Below are 14,667 nucleotides of genomic sequence, written 5' to 3' on the forward strand. Positions count from 1 at the left end.
GGTGTTCTCTTGACCAGAAAGCTGCTCTGGCATGGAATGCCCTGCTGTTGGCCTTACGCAGCATTCATGATTCTTTGACTTTTAAGAAAAAGTTAAAAACCTTCCTTTTTTAGTTGTGTCCCTTGATCTTTCATTGCTCATGCCGGGACACTCTTCGGAGTAGCTGTGTGCGTTATAAATTTATATTAAATAAAATAACATTTCTGGGAGAAGATGTTTCCACAACACTAAAAGGATCCACAACTAACACCTTACTAATAATTATTGATGCCAAAAAAGCATTCAATAGAGTGCATTGGGCATATCTCATGCAAACTCTCAAGTTGTCCTGGCTTTGGGACAGATTTCAGCAGTGGGTACAGAGGGGGTATCCCTCCCTGGTAGGTCAAATAAAAGTATTCAGTGTTTTTTCTGATTCCTTTCCCATCCAAAGGGGGACCCGTCACCATTGTTCCTTTTCTTATCTTCTATATTCCCTGATGATGTGATTCACTCCCTGAAGGACTCTGATCACTCCATCCAAGCTGTAATGGAAGAGACATACATACAGCTTTGGGTCAGGATTCAAATAGAAATTACAAAAGTCCCAGATAATATGCCTTTCGCTACCTTCCTAACAGAAAGAGACATTAAGCTCTCTCTTACCATTGGGCCTCTAAACTCATTATATACGTCCGGATTCAGGGCCAGAATATACCCGAGGGTGAGTTGTGCGCTATACAAACACATATAACTGAACAGAATATAAATGTTTGGCACTCAGTCGGACAGAGTAACTACTGTGGCCTCATTGGAAAGATGTGCCGGGATCTGCAGAGGTGAGCTAAACATGGCTTTTCTTTGCTACTCAAGATGACGGCCTTACCATGGATACTGCAACCTCCTCCGAATACATTACAAATGCTGCAAATGGAAATACATTTCTTTATCTGGGGTGGGGTGGTAAGCAAGCAGATTACGCCTCTTGCACTTTCATAATGACATAACCAAGAGGTAGGGTTGGGCATCACCAATATTGTAAAGTATTAGCAAGCAGCTCAACTTTCGCACATAGTGGAAAAGTATTGAGAATTCAGGGGGAAGTCTTTGTGTTTCATGGACCAACAAGTTGGCTTCACAACGTAGCCCCACCTCTCTCACACCAATACTTAATAAACTGGAGTTAATCCCGCAGAGACAGAAAGCACATCCAAGCATGGTAACAAGGTGGCTGCAAATGCACATGAGAAATGTTTGAAGGGTAAAACATTTTGAGTAACTCAGAAAAACGACTCGGGGCTTCTGGAGAAGGAGTGCATGCACTATATACAAATTCAGGTATATGATTTCTAACAGGGAGATAAAGCGTGTTAGAAGCAGTGGTCAGCAGACCACTAAAGACATTTGAGAGATTACTACATTGAGAAGTGTGGCTCAATGGTTAGAGCGGCAGACCCTGATGCAGAGGTCTAGCCCAGGACTAGGGTTCAATTCCCCGCCTCTGCGGGTCTTGGGCTCAAAATTTCCACGGACCTGATAATTCTCGCCTAGGTGCCTATTCCAATCATGGAGTCCCACTCTGCAACTCTGGGCAATAGCTTGCTTAATCTCCACAACGGCCCCCACAACGCTAACGATGCCTGGCCTCCACCTTGGGGGTGCCCAGGAGTGGATGCCTCACAGGGAAAGCCAGGATGGGTTCCACAGCGGTATTCGTACAAGCGCCTTGATACCCTTACGGGTGAGTAGTGCGCTATACAAGTATTCATGTTGTGCAGCAATGGGCTTAGGACTTGATGATGAGTGGATGCATGCACACAGGGGGTACTCTAAGTGCCCCCTCTTCGTCCATCTCCAGGCCTTCAGGCTAAAGGGGGCCCGGTAGGACCACTTTTATTTCCTCACCACCACAGTTTTCATGGCGGGCTCACCGCCATGAAATGTGTGGCAGTGAGGAATCTTGTAGCATGCTTGGCGGAGCCACTGTGGCACTGCCAGCATAGTGCTACCCTCTGACCGCAAATACCCTGCAGAGGGATCATGGATCCCTTGTGGTTGAGGCGGCCCATGGCTGTCCAACCACCTAAGTTGTAATTCGGTGGTCGGACTAACTGGTGCAGCAGTTGATGCACCACCACTGTGGGTTTGACTGTCCATCCGACCGCAAAACTGATAATCATGCCATTAGTATGAGAATTGACCAAAGCCTCCTCCAGAATGTAAAGGCCACAATCCGGCTTTCCTTACTATCACTTTTCTGCCCATATCAAGAAATAAAGGGACAAGGTGGGTTCTTGTTGTAGGGAGTGAGCCAAGTGCCTCAACAATTTATTCTAAGATCTAGCGAGGGGAGTTGGAGCAGTGAATCTCCAAAGGCAGAGCCAAGCAGAACTTAACCCACAGCCTTGGTATCGTAGTTCTCAAGAACTGGCCACTCTCTATGTTTGACTTTCATAGTATCAACATTTAGCTTCCAAGATGTTTTCGAAGGGAGGGTGATTTTCAGCCTTTTCAATGGGAGACCTCCCCAAAATATCTTCCCCTTGTGTGTCAGTTAAAAGTCATAAACGTTGTCTTGGCTTTGACGTTCTTGGGGACGTCTGGAACAGCGGCAGAATAGTGTCTTTTGGGAGTTTGCAGGTGGATTTTCAGATGAATGATGGGGAATTCCTTCTGTACTGTCCATTGCACTCGGCACTGCCATGTGTAAGATGGGTTTGTGCTTCCTGAATACTCCCTCCTGGAGGATAGGCTCCTTCTGGATCCCATGATCCAATAGGCAGTGTCGCTAACATGCAAAAAACTCATAAATGAAACTCCTTACTGCATGGGGTTGTTGCGGGAAGCCTGAAAACAGACGTGGGCCTACTGGAAGATGATGACTGGGCGGAGGCCCTCCAATGCCCTAGGCAAATAGCCAGAGCTCGCTTTTGTTTGATCCAGCTTCGCATCCTCCATAGGTCTTACGCCTCCAGAATGGTGCAGGTCCATATTTGGGGCGGCGACTCTAGGGAATGAGTAAGGGGGTGTGGTGAGAGGGGGTTTTCTTTAATATTTTGTGGGCTTGCCCCAAGCTTCAGAAGTACTGGAAGGGCAATGCCTGTGTAATGGAGACAGTGGTGGGTGCATATGTCCCGCTGGATACCCGATGGCACATCCTTGGCGTAACCGGCGAGATTACGTGGTTGAAGTGATCCAAAATATGGCTAGCATTGACCGGGGTGGTGGCTAAAAGGAACATTGTACGTGCCTGGGGAGCAACTGAGCCTCCGACTGTAGTTGCATGGCTCTGTGACATAGATTGGTGTCACGACACAGAGAATGTGGTATATCAAAGATGTGGGAGAAACTATGGGAAACTCAACCCGAACAAAACTGAGATCATCCTCTTCTCTCCCAAAAACAACCCTGTCCCCATCCAATCGTGGATCGCCAACCTTAATGCGCTAAACTGCTCTCTCTCCCGCGCCCATTTCGGTTTATTCACTCAGCATCACCATCAACAATACACTCACACTAAATTCCCATGTCAAGAACTCAACAAAAAGTGCACTTTTCACTCTCCGACTTCTCAAAAAAGTCAATCCTTTTATCCCAGCTGAAGACCTTAAATTAACTATCCAGTCTCTTGTTCTATCCAAAATTGACTATGGTAATGCCCTTCTCTCTGGCACCCCGAAAATCCACAGGGCCCGTCATCAAATTAGTTCTCAACCTCGCCGCCAGGCTAACAACAAACTGTTGAAGCTTCGACCACATCTCCCCTGCCCTCAAGTCCCTCAAGTGGCTCCCCATTGAAGGCAGATCCTCCTATAAAATTGCCTGTATTACTCACAAAGCCCTTTACCAGAAGATCCCATCCTACCTCTCAACTAAACTTAGAAAAGCTGGCTGTGCCCGAACACTGAGAAGCACCAACACTCTTCTTCTCATACCCCCCCTACTCAAAAAAGCTGCTTCAAAATCCTGCTCGTTCTCTGATAAGGCCCCAACCATTTGGAATGCCCCACCCAAAGACCTTCGGTGCACCCCCTCCTACTCTAGATTAAAAAAAGACCTTAAAAGTTATTTGCTCACTACATTTTGGGGAAATTAAATCCTGGATCTCCTTTATGACAACCTCTCCCTCTCCCTACTTGGACTTCTCCCCCTTCCCAATTTCACCCCCTTCTTTTTCTCTTGCCACATCGCTCTCCCCCTCCCCTTCTCTTCTACCCGCAATACCTACCTTGTCCTTTGAACCTCCCTTGACATACTGTTAAATTTACTATTTTCAGTTACCATCCTGGTTCTGGGAACTTTCTTCTTTTTCTCTATCACCGTCTATATGTACCTCTAATCACTATGTTCCATAATTACCCCCTGCATTTTTTATTCGTTTGAGCACCTGTATAACCCGTTTTGGTTCAACTGCCATGATTGTTTTTATTATGTACTTAAATTGCTGATGTAAAGCGCTCTGATACCCTCAGGTGGAGCTAGCGCTATATAAAAACTTCAAATTAAATAAAATAAAATAAAATAAAAATAAATGGACGTTGTATAGAGGTTTGTGAGGGGTTTCATGAGACACATTGATAGGCCTAATGGGTGGGTCCTGAGATGTATGTTGGCGAAGAGCGGGGGATGTATGTCCCTTTTTCTTTTATGCCTATGTATTATACTGTTTGAGCACTATCGTTCTGAGAATTGGATATTATGATGGCTCTGTCAACTGCTCATGTCTGAAGTCAATAAAAAGATTTACACAAAAAAACCTTTGTCTTGACTATGTTGATTTCCAAGCCACATCCCATGCAGAAATCTCCAAAGCACAGCAGCAAATTGCTTCAATCCGCTGGCGGGGTTTGAAGACCAGCAGAGTATTATCTGTGAATAGTAACATTGAAGTTTTCTTCCACACCAACGATGGGAGCATCATTCGGCAATTGATGAAGAATGGAGACTGGGGGCCCGATGTAGGTAAATCTAATTTACCACTTCTAAAATACCGATTCGGTATTTAAGAAGTGGTAAATTAGAGGGGGGAAATGTAGGTAATTCTGATTCGGTAAATACCGAATCTGTAAGATTCGGTATTTACCGATTCTGTAAATACCGAATCGGTATCCCCCATTGATTCCTATGGGCCTTGAAGCCCATGGGAATCAATGTGGAATACCGAATTGGTATTTACCGATTCGGTAATTACCTATTCTTGCAAGGGTGCAGGGGTGTCACTTTGACACCCTCTAGCACCCCAATTACAGGTTTGTGTGCCATGTGGCACACATATATGCCCTAAGGGCATGTCTGTGTGTCATATGGCACAGGTGTGCATGCACAGATGTGCATGCACATCTGGATTCGGTATTTTACCACCCAATTGGATTGGGTGGTAAAATACCGACTCCTGAAGGCCTGTGGCACTCTTCAGAGAGCCACCTACATCTCTATTTACTGATTCTGTACATTTACCGATTCGGTATTTTACCGAATCGGTAAATGTACAGAATCGGTAAAATTACAGAATCTGTACTTATGTAGCCCCCTACATAAGAAAACCGTAATACCGGTCAGAAACGGCCAAATTCGGCCGTTTCCGACCGGTATTCGGGCTCCTACATCGGGCCCTAAGTTATTAAGAAATAAAGAAAACAGAATAAGTCCTAAAACGCAGTCCTGGCGAACACCAATATGCACAGCAAATCGATCTGTTAGTTTGCCCACGCTGCCCCATCTCATGCAAACAAATAAATATTGCTGGGAGCTGAATGGGCATGCCCATGTCCTGAAGGACTTGCCACAACTTTTTATGTCGAACAAAATCAAAGGCAGATTTTAGGTCGACAAAGGCAACATGCAAATTGCCTTTGCTGATAGACTCCCTTTTCACAATATATAAGTAAACATTGAAAAATCTGGTCAGTTGTACCTATTTTTTGCATATATCCAGCTTGATATGGTGAAAGAATGTCAGTTTAGACTAATAGGTCTATATTTGCCCTGTAGATATCTATCCCCCTTTCTAAAAATGGGAATAACTTCAGCTTCTTTCCAGGAATCTGGGATGGGGTCCCACTGGCAATAGCACTAGTAAGAATAGTAAAACATTTTACCTAGTTAGCTACCATAGAGAAATATGTCAGCAGGACCATCCAGTCCTGCTGCTCTGCTGCGAGTATTTGTGTCAAGGGATTTGGGAACATCAACAAGATCAATCAAGATAGATGTCGATGCTGGGGGGTTGATAGCTGAAGGCTCATGAGCAACAGAAGCAAATAAAGAGGTATGAGTTGCAGAATACAGGTTAGAAAAGTGATCAAGCCAATCAGAAGGAGAAATATATTTGGATAGTGAGTAGGCATCTTATCACTTCCCTTTGCCAACAGGAACCTGAATTTCGCAATGTCCTGAGAAGAAATCTTCCACCATCCATCATCCCACTCTCTTTTTGCATGGGCCTGAATCGCTTTGTACCTCTTGTGCCCAAAGGAAGTTTGGATCTTAACCTTACATTTTATAGCCTCAGCCAATTCCTTGCATGCTTCTCTACATTTTTATTAAACCAGGTTTTAGGTCTGGGGGAATGCTGATTAGTGCCAGGGACTGAGATGGTAAAGTAGGACAAACTTTGCTTGAATTATTGGCAATGAGTGTGAGGAAACCCTAGAACTATAATCAGAAAAGAGAATTTATCAAGCTCTGATAAACAGGATGTTAGGTCTTGTGTAATAACTGACAGGAAATCAGTATCCTCCATTACTTGATTCTATCTTAGCCACCGCCTGCCATTAGTAGGCTGTATGATGCTAGTAGAAGACAAAGTCTGAGGAATGTGCAGAGGTTTTACACAGAAGACGGTCATAGTGAGACATAAGGGATTATGGTTTCTCTCAATCCGTTCATTTATGTTCAGTTCAGTTCAATTCAATAGTCTTTGTTAAGTGATTGGCATTCATTTAAAACTATTAACAATCTTGTCCAGCCCAAAAATAAATATTTTTGAAAAGTATACCTCCTCCTCAATTTGATTGCACACAAGATATAATTAAGGACAGAGTAAAAAATTGTAGGATAATTTAGACATTTTAAAAAGATCAGCTCTTCTTGGAGCGATGTAAAAAGCTTGTGCTTCTAAAGAGGTTATAAAAAGCGTGTTCTCAAGCTGCTATATGAAGTGCAAAAAAGTATAAAATATACGGTCATTTGAGGTGAAGAATTATCACATAGGCAGCCTGGAAGGGATTCAAACCAGGAACCACAGTTAGGAAAAGCAACCAAAAAATGAACTGAATGTAGCATGAGCCTTGGGAGATAAGATCTATATTCTGGTTATCTCTCACCCCACACCTCTAGTCTAAATATTGCTGTTGCCCAGGCATTGACGAACTTTGCAAATCATTGAGGCTAAATAGCTTGTCCTTGAAATCTCATCATTCATTGTTATCCATTTTTCCTTAACTAAGGCCTTAGTTTTGGGCCCAATGACATCTGGACAATGAAAAAGTTTAGTCAGGCCCATGTCATTAAAGTTTTTCCTGACTTTTGTCAGCCTTGGAATTTGGAGTACATTTTCCAAACTCAGACAGTCACTCAAAATGTCTCTTGAGAAACCTGCTTCTGGAGGACACCAGATTTTAACCCGGAGTATGTGGCCATTTTAACTTTGTCTCCCAATTAGCCCATGCCACTTTCACTGTGGGAGATAAAGCTTGGGGTCAATTTTAGGATGATCAGTAGCTGGTAAAGGAACTTGTTTTCGAAGTCCTGCATTCTAGGTGGTGTTTCATGATCCCACATGCCTGCAATGCCAAGGCATTTAGATTTATGCAACTGGACCATCTCTTTGATAAGTACATTCCCCAATTATTTTGCGCATCTAAAACTAGATTTGGGCACTACTCCCATTTCTGCAATCTCTAGGCAGTCATGCTGCCCCACGACAAATTTGCTTTTGACATGATACCTAAGTAATTTAAATATGGAGCCTTAGTGATCAATGTCTCACCGTAAGGAAAGTTTTTGTTTTGGTGTCTATGGCCCACAGATTTAAAAAAATGATTTCTGATGATTTACTTTTAAACTTAGACTTGTCTTAAAACTATTAAAGCAAACATAAGGAGATGATGGAGAGAAAACTGAAGCTTTTCAGACAAGCACCCTCAGTCACAGATCTGGGTTGAATCCATGATTGTTCTTTAGCTTACTTCGCCACCTAAGTTCAGACTCAGCCATATGCATATCAGTCATGACCCTGTTACTGATGGGAACAGTCTAGCCCAAACTGACAAGCCAGGTCTTTCCTGGACCAAACACAAGGATCCGGGGACCAGTTTTGTGTAACACCCCTCATCAGCAAGGCTAGCTTTAGCTTGAATGCAGTGGCAAAGTGAGCAAAGGGACCCACGTCTAGGCATATCCTGCCAACTGTGGAGGAACAAAGCAAACACAAGGAGATGCTAGACGGAGCTCTAAAACTTTTCAGACACTCTCCCGGGTCACAGATCGGGGTTGAATCCATCATCGTTCATTAGCTCAATTCGCCACCCCAGTTCAGACCCAGTCATATGCAAATCAGTCTTGGCCCTCTCCCTCATGGGAAAAGTCCAGCCCGAACTGCCAAGCCAGGTCTTTCCTGGACCGGAAGCAAGCATCCTGGGACCAGTTACAGGGTAACACCCCCCATCAAACAGGCTATCTTGAATCCAGAGGCAAAGTGAACAAGGGACCCACGTCTGGGCATATCTTGACAACTTAGGGCAAACAAAGCCCTGAATCTTTTCAGACACTCACACCAGTCACAGATCTAGGTTGAATCCATCATTGTTTTTTTGCTCACTTCACCACCTCAGTTCAGACCTCGCCATATCCAAATCAGTCTTGACCCAACTCAAGACAAGCTAGCCTGGTCGATGAGGGGGTGATGCCCAGAGACTGGTCTCAGGATGCATGTTTTCAGTCCAGGGAGGACCCGGCCTGGCTGTTCGGGCTCAACTGTTTCCATGGGGAACAGGGTCAAGACTGATTTGCATATGGTTGGGTTTAACCTGAAATTGTGTGTGAAGCAAAAAATAATGGATTTAGGCCCAGATTCCCGTGCTGGTGGGAATGTTTGGTATTGATCAGCATTCTGTCCATCAATTGTTCTTTTTGCATAAAACTATTAAAACAATTTAAATGTTTCTGGAGGCCAATTGCTGTTCATTGACTTAGTCACTTGGGTTAGAAATATTGGAGAAGTGCTTACCCACTTATTGGGTAAGGTTAGAGATATCATCCATTACCTGGAGTGGCAAATTTGTCCACTATCTCTCTCCAAGCTAAGTTCAGCTTCAACTAGTTCTGGAAGTGGTGAGAAGCGATTACTACAAGGAATCGCAGGCACCATCAATTGTGGGCTGTACGGTTCATTTAAGCTTGTAGAGTCCCCCGGGCAGGAGAAATTTTGGTTAGTAATTTTTGTAGAGTAAGGGTCTTTAAAGAAGCTAGAAATGGAATGAGATGTTTTCTTCCTTTTGGGTGCACTCCCACATCCCTCGGATAGTACATGATCAGTTTTTAGGTCTCGCCAGGCAGCGTTGCACTATGCCCTTGCGAGTAAGCACCACACAAAATCCAGGAGATAACAATTTTGAGCATCACATGCCACAGTATACTCTGTGCATTTGTATCCCTTCCAACGTTCTGCACAAGTTCACGTTTCAGATCTGTTGAAGGTCTTACGCCTTTCCGATATTGACTTATAGACATAGTGGCTACCAACACTGATTAAAGTCTCCGGATTCCAGATTTAGACATTGCAATTCTTTTAGAGGATAATTGTTCCCCTGTAAACTTGTGTGTCTGATACTGTGCTCGATTTGGACAAGGTCCTGAAGAACGTGGTTCACTTCCTGTGTTAGCCCACCGAAACGCGTGTCGACCTTGTGTGTCCAGACTGGTTTTCACTTTTTCATCCTGTTGAAAAATTATTTACATCTTATGTTTTCCGATTATTCCAGATGTGCATAAGTGTCTTGTATGAATGTCAATGAATGTGAGGTATGTATGAGTATACGTTGAATTATTAATGTGGCGATCAACTATTTTGTATGAAAAATCCCTATGGTTTCTTTTTGTACACAAAAAAACTATTATAAAAAAAGAAATTTAAAAAAACGTTTTTCTATCTATGTACAAATAATGACACTGAATGTACTGAAAGAAAATGAAACAAAATATAAATGATTAATACACATGACCTCACCAAAGATGATGTTGTAATGGTATACATGTTTTGATGCTATTCATCTTTTCATACCCATACTAGATGTAATTGTTTAAAAAAAAGAAATATAGGTCATAGGGGAGCGTTCTTTGGGTCATTGTGGTCTGTTAGTTCCCCTCTTATTCCCAGGCCTTATTTGCACATTAGAGGGGATCCCTTTTTATCTGATCAGATCGCCATTACTGTACAGGTGTAAGATCACCATCACTGCAGATATTGGTGTGAGATAACTATTACTGGAGATATTACTTCAGATATAGGTGTGAAATCACTATCACTGCAGATAGGAAAAAATCACTATCACTGCAAACATAGGTGTGAAACCACTATTACTGCACATATCTGTATGACATCACTATCGCTTCTAATATAGGTTTGAGATCTCTATCACTGTAAATTTTGGTGTGAGATCACCATCGCTGCAGGTAAAGGTGTGAAATCACTATCACTGCAAATATAGGTAGAATATCACCATTGCATCTGGTATTGGTGTGAGATCACTATCACTAAAAAAATAAAGGGAAGCTCACCATCACTGCAGATATAGGTGTGAGATCACCATCACTGCATATTTAAGCCATCACTGCAGATATAGATTTGAGATTACTATCACTGCAAAAATAGGTAGGAGATTAATGTTAATACAGATATAGGTGTGAGATCACTATTACTGCAGATATAGGTGTGAGATCACTATCACTGCAGATATAGCTGTGAGATCACTATCACTGAAGATATAAAGAATACATACGTGTTTGATATACAACAGGTTAAGCTATTAGCATTGTAAATAACAATGCCTTTTATTTATATTTTCCAAACGAAAATAAAAATAAAAGGCATTGTCATTTACAATCTCAACAGCACAAAATAGTATAAATGCGAGACCTATTGCATTGCAAATGCTTGTTCTCTTGGAGATGGCCCTTAAGCTGCCTTGAGCTACTTGCTCAAAATTGGTCCCCGTGTTTGCTTGTGGAGATGGGTCAGCTCTGATAAGAAACGCCACCGCCTCAATGAAGAGGTCAATTTACCTAAGGGTACAGTCATCCGACTTGACAGAGCCCTTCAAGAGTTTAGCAACCTTTTGGACTACATCACTAGCCTTAGGTGTTCCCATGACATATGAATAGAACAGGTATGACCATCAGTAAAAACTATGTTATTAACCTGGCTATCACAGCTGTCACGCCCTCCACAAATAAAATACAGTAGACTCAAACAAATGAATGCAATATATCCAAAACCATGCTCTATAGATCAGGATCACAAAGTAAATTTAAAAAAAACAAAAAGCACCCAGTCTCGAGGACCAGTTCATACAAAGTAGCTTTGAGGCCAAGTTCTCCATCGAAGGATGGATAGAAAGGTGTGATGGCACCTTTATGACCATGAACGCTTGCCCAAGGGGGGGCGGCCCAGCCTCCTCCAGGCTCGGATGCACATGGATTGGTCTACCCTTCGCCTAGGCTTTGCCCAGGCGTGTCCTGCTCTTCAAGATGTCTAGTAGCACTTTATGTGCATGCCTGCAAGAGTCCCCGTCTCCTTGCTCCCAGGAAGGAATGTTGAGCTTGAAGTCCCCAGCGATGAAGTGAGTATTTTCTATGAAGAGTCAACCCCTCAGCAGCAGTAACTGAGTTGTACCACACAGCAAGATGTTTTGAAGTGTTTTATTTGTGTCTCTCCACCAGGCCCAGTGATCTTGCTCCAGTGATGGACCAGGGAGCTTGCAGTCCCCCAAAAATGCACTGAGCAGTTTTCTGGGCACATAACCCCTTGGTAGCAGTAACTGAGTCATTTGGAATAGTAAACCAGGGGGCCTGCGCCCAGTACACATTTCTAGGCATACTACTAGGAATGTTGGTGAATACGGGGAGTACAATAAAGAATATCATGTCTGTGTATGTCTATGTATTGGTATTAATTACGCGCATATATCACCTGTAGGTCTCATAGCGCTAGCCGAGAGTCAGAAAGCTAGGAAGTACAGGCAGAGCATTAGAAAAAACACGCTTTAAGAGCTTTACAAAATGATTTGTGGTTAGTTTCTATACGAAGCTGTAGAGGTAGTGCATTCCATAGCTCTGGTGCAATTCTGGGAAAGGATTTACAGCCGTTCCTTACAGTGTGGACTTTGGGTATGGTTAAAAGGTGTTTACTGTTAGAGCAGAGAGTTCTAATTGGCTGGTATTTGGTCAGTAGATGGGTCCATTGTTGTTGAGTGTCTTATGAACCAGGCAAGATATCTTGAAATTGATCCTCTTTCTGATATAAGCACAATCATCAGGAGATCTAAAACTCATACTTTACAATTTAAATTGGTGAATCAGGCCCATTGCGTCTGCCTATTGCATCATGATAATAGTGGATTCCTGCACTTAATAAAAGAAAGTCTGCAAAAGTGAACCACTGACCAACAGGATACCATTCAACCAGGACATTTATGCACAATAGACACAGGTCAGAGAAATGTATGTTGATGAATGACTCTTATTTTTCAGTTATTTTGATTACTGTTGATGTCACTCTGATAGCAGCATCAAGAATGGTGATTGCAAGACTCTTCACCACTGACGAGTGAGTATTCATAGTTTAATGAAAAAAAATGTTTTTTTGATCAATCATCTAATTGTTGATCAGATTTATTGGAAATTGGTCAGTCCATGTAATGCAATGCCTTGCAAGGCTTTCCTCCTCTTTAGGGATTCAAGGAACCTGATGAACATGTCAAGAAAATCGATATAAATTGTTGATTTTCTTTAACAGTCATGGTTGAGTATGCCTAATCAAGAGGATAGTTATCATGGCAGAAATATGCAAATTATCTCTTTTATTCATGGGGAATTCCCCAAAGAGAACACGTATTGTAACCAATTAGAAGGAATAAATGCGGCTGACCAAGGCTTAGCACCTCAATTTCTTAAGTAAATGAATTATTGAATGTTTGTGCAAAAACACGCCACACTTTCACTCCACTGGCAATCAGATAATGCAATACAAAAGAAGAGGGATGGTGCACCAGGATGAAGTCAAAATAAACTCTGTGTACTCCAAAAATAGGCTCTTTATTAGATTTTCAATTAAAAGTATGGACATCAGCCAACGCGTTTCATTCCTGGTGGATCTTCATCAGGGCAGGAATATATTCAAAGCATGTTCAGCAATCCACAGCTATCTACGTTAATCAAATTTTCTCAACAGAACCAAGGAAGTCCTTGCGCAATGTGATATGAGTCTATACTTCAAGGTATTCAAAGAAGAATCCAAGGGCCAAAACAGCAGCCAATGTTCCTTGCATAATGCGATTTTAGTCTATACTTCAGAGTATTGGAAGAAGAATCCAAGGGCCGATATAACAGCCGGCGTTCCTATTATGGTTAGTCAGTTGGGATCTCAGTGGTAATCCCTCATCCAGAATTTTAATTGAAAATCTAATAAACAACCTATTTTTGGAATACACACGGTTTATTTTGATTTCATCCTGGTTCACCATCTCTCTTCTATACACTACCCTTAAGTATGGGAATGTAGGTAGCCCCCTTGCTTTCCTTGTTTGAAAATGGGCTTGCACCTCCCCCTCGAAGAACAGGGTGGACACAGACTTGCGGGGGCGGTTGCTGGCGCTCCACCCTCCCAATAATTTATATTACTGCTGCCCTTTGCTTCTATCATGAGCATTGTGAGTGCTTTGCTTTATTCATAATTACTATAAATGAAGTTCAAATTACTTTAGGCCAGGATTCCATAATAGTGTGTTCCAGTGCTTTTCAGCACAAAGGCTCATGCTAATACTTGCATTAACTGCAAAAGTAATTTACAGAGTGATCATAAATACATGAAGGCACTCCTATTGGCAGAGATGCGCGCACGGAGCAAAAATTATGTGTGCACAATAAATCCTTAAATTCACCTTTGGCCCTTCCTCACCACTTTAATGTTCCACCAGCCACTACTGCAGACTTGCAAACTGTGACCAAACACCCTCAAACGCAAGCTTGGGGGTTTTCACAAACAGTGGGCTTGGATGTCGGTCAGGAATGCCTTCTCTCGTTCACTCCTCAGGTGTGTGATACACTCTACCACTCAAACAGGTAGGTCACATACAAGAATACATCGAATTTATGGTGGAATTATCTGCTGCGTTCATGACTCCAGAGCAGTTTTTTTGTACATGTGAGTTCTACTTATGGGGTCATAAGAACGTGTAATTCGGGCTTTTCAATTAATAATAAAAAAGTCTCGTACTTACCCTCTCGCTTGACCTACATGTGTTTTAGAAAAGCCTGGCCGATTGATGGAGAGCTGTGTCTTTAGTTGCTCAATCCTGGGTTCATATTCCAAAACTTAAAAAAAATGATGGTTTTGAAGCAGAAGTGCAAAAGAAAAGAATCGATAAAGTGACGTTCAGAATACTGCATACAGATAAATTTGAATGAGCG

General features: G+C 42.5%; 1 protein-coding gene across 1 annotated transcript in view; it reads left to right on the forward strand.

Annotated features, from left to right (window-relative positions):
- The window catches only part of LOC147718104 (multidrug and toxin extrusion protein 2-like), a 615,385-nt gene that overhangs the window by 411,625 nt on the left and 189,093 nt on the right, over window positions 1–14,667 (forward strand). The window contains exon 12 of the mRNA XM_086919188.1: window positions 12,730–12,805. Coding sequence (XP_086775314.1) covers window positions 12,730–12,805 — 76 coding nt within the window. The remainder of the gene's footprint in view (window positions 1–12,729; window positions 12,806–14,667) is intronic.

This window comes from Lissotriton vulgaris, chromosome 4_2, assembly GCF_964263255.1.
Source record: "Lissotriton vulgaris chromosome 4_2, aLisVul1.2, whole genome shotgun sequence".
Taxonomy (NCBI): Eukaryota; Metazoa; Chordata; class Amphibia; order Caudata; family Salamandridae; genus Lissotriton; species Lissotriton vulgaris.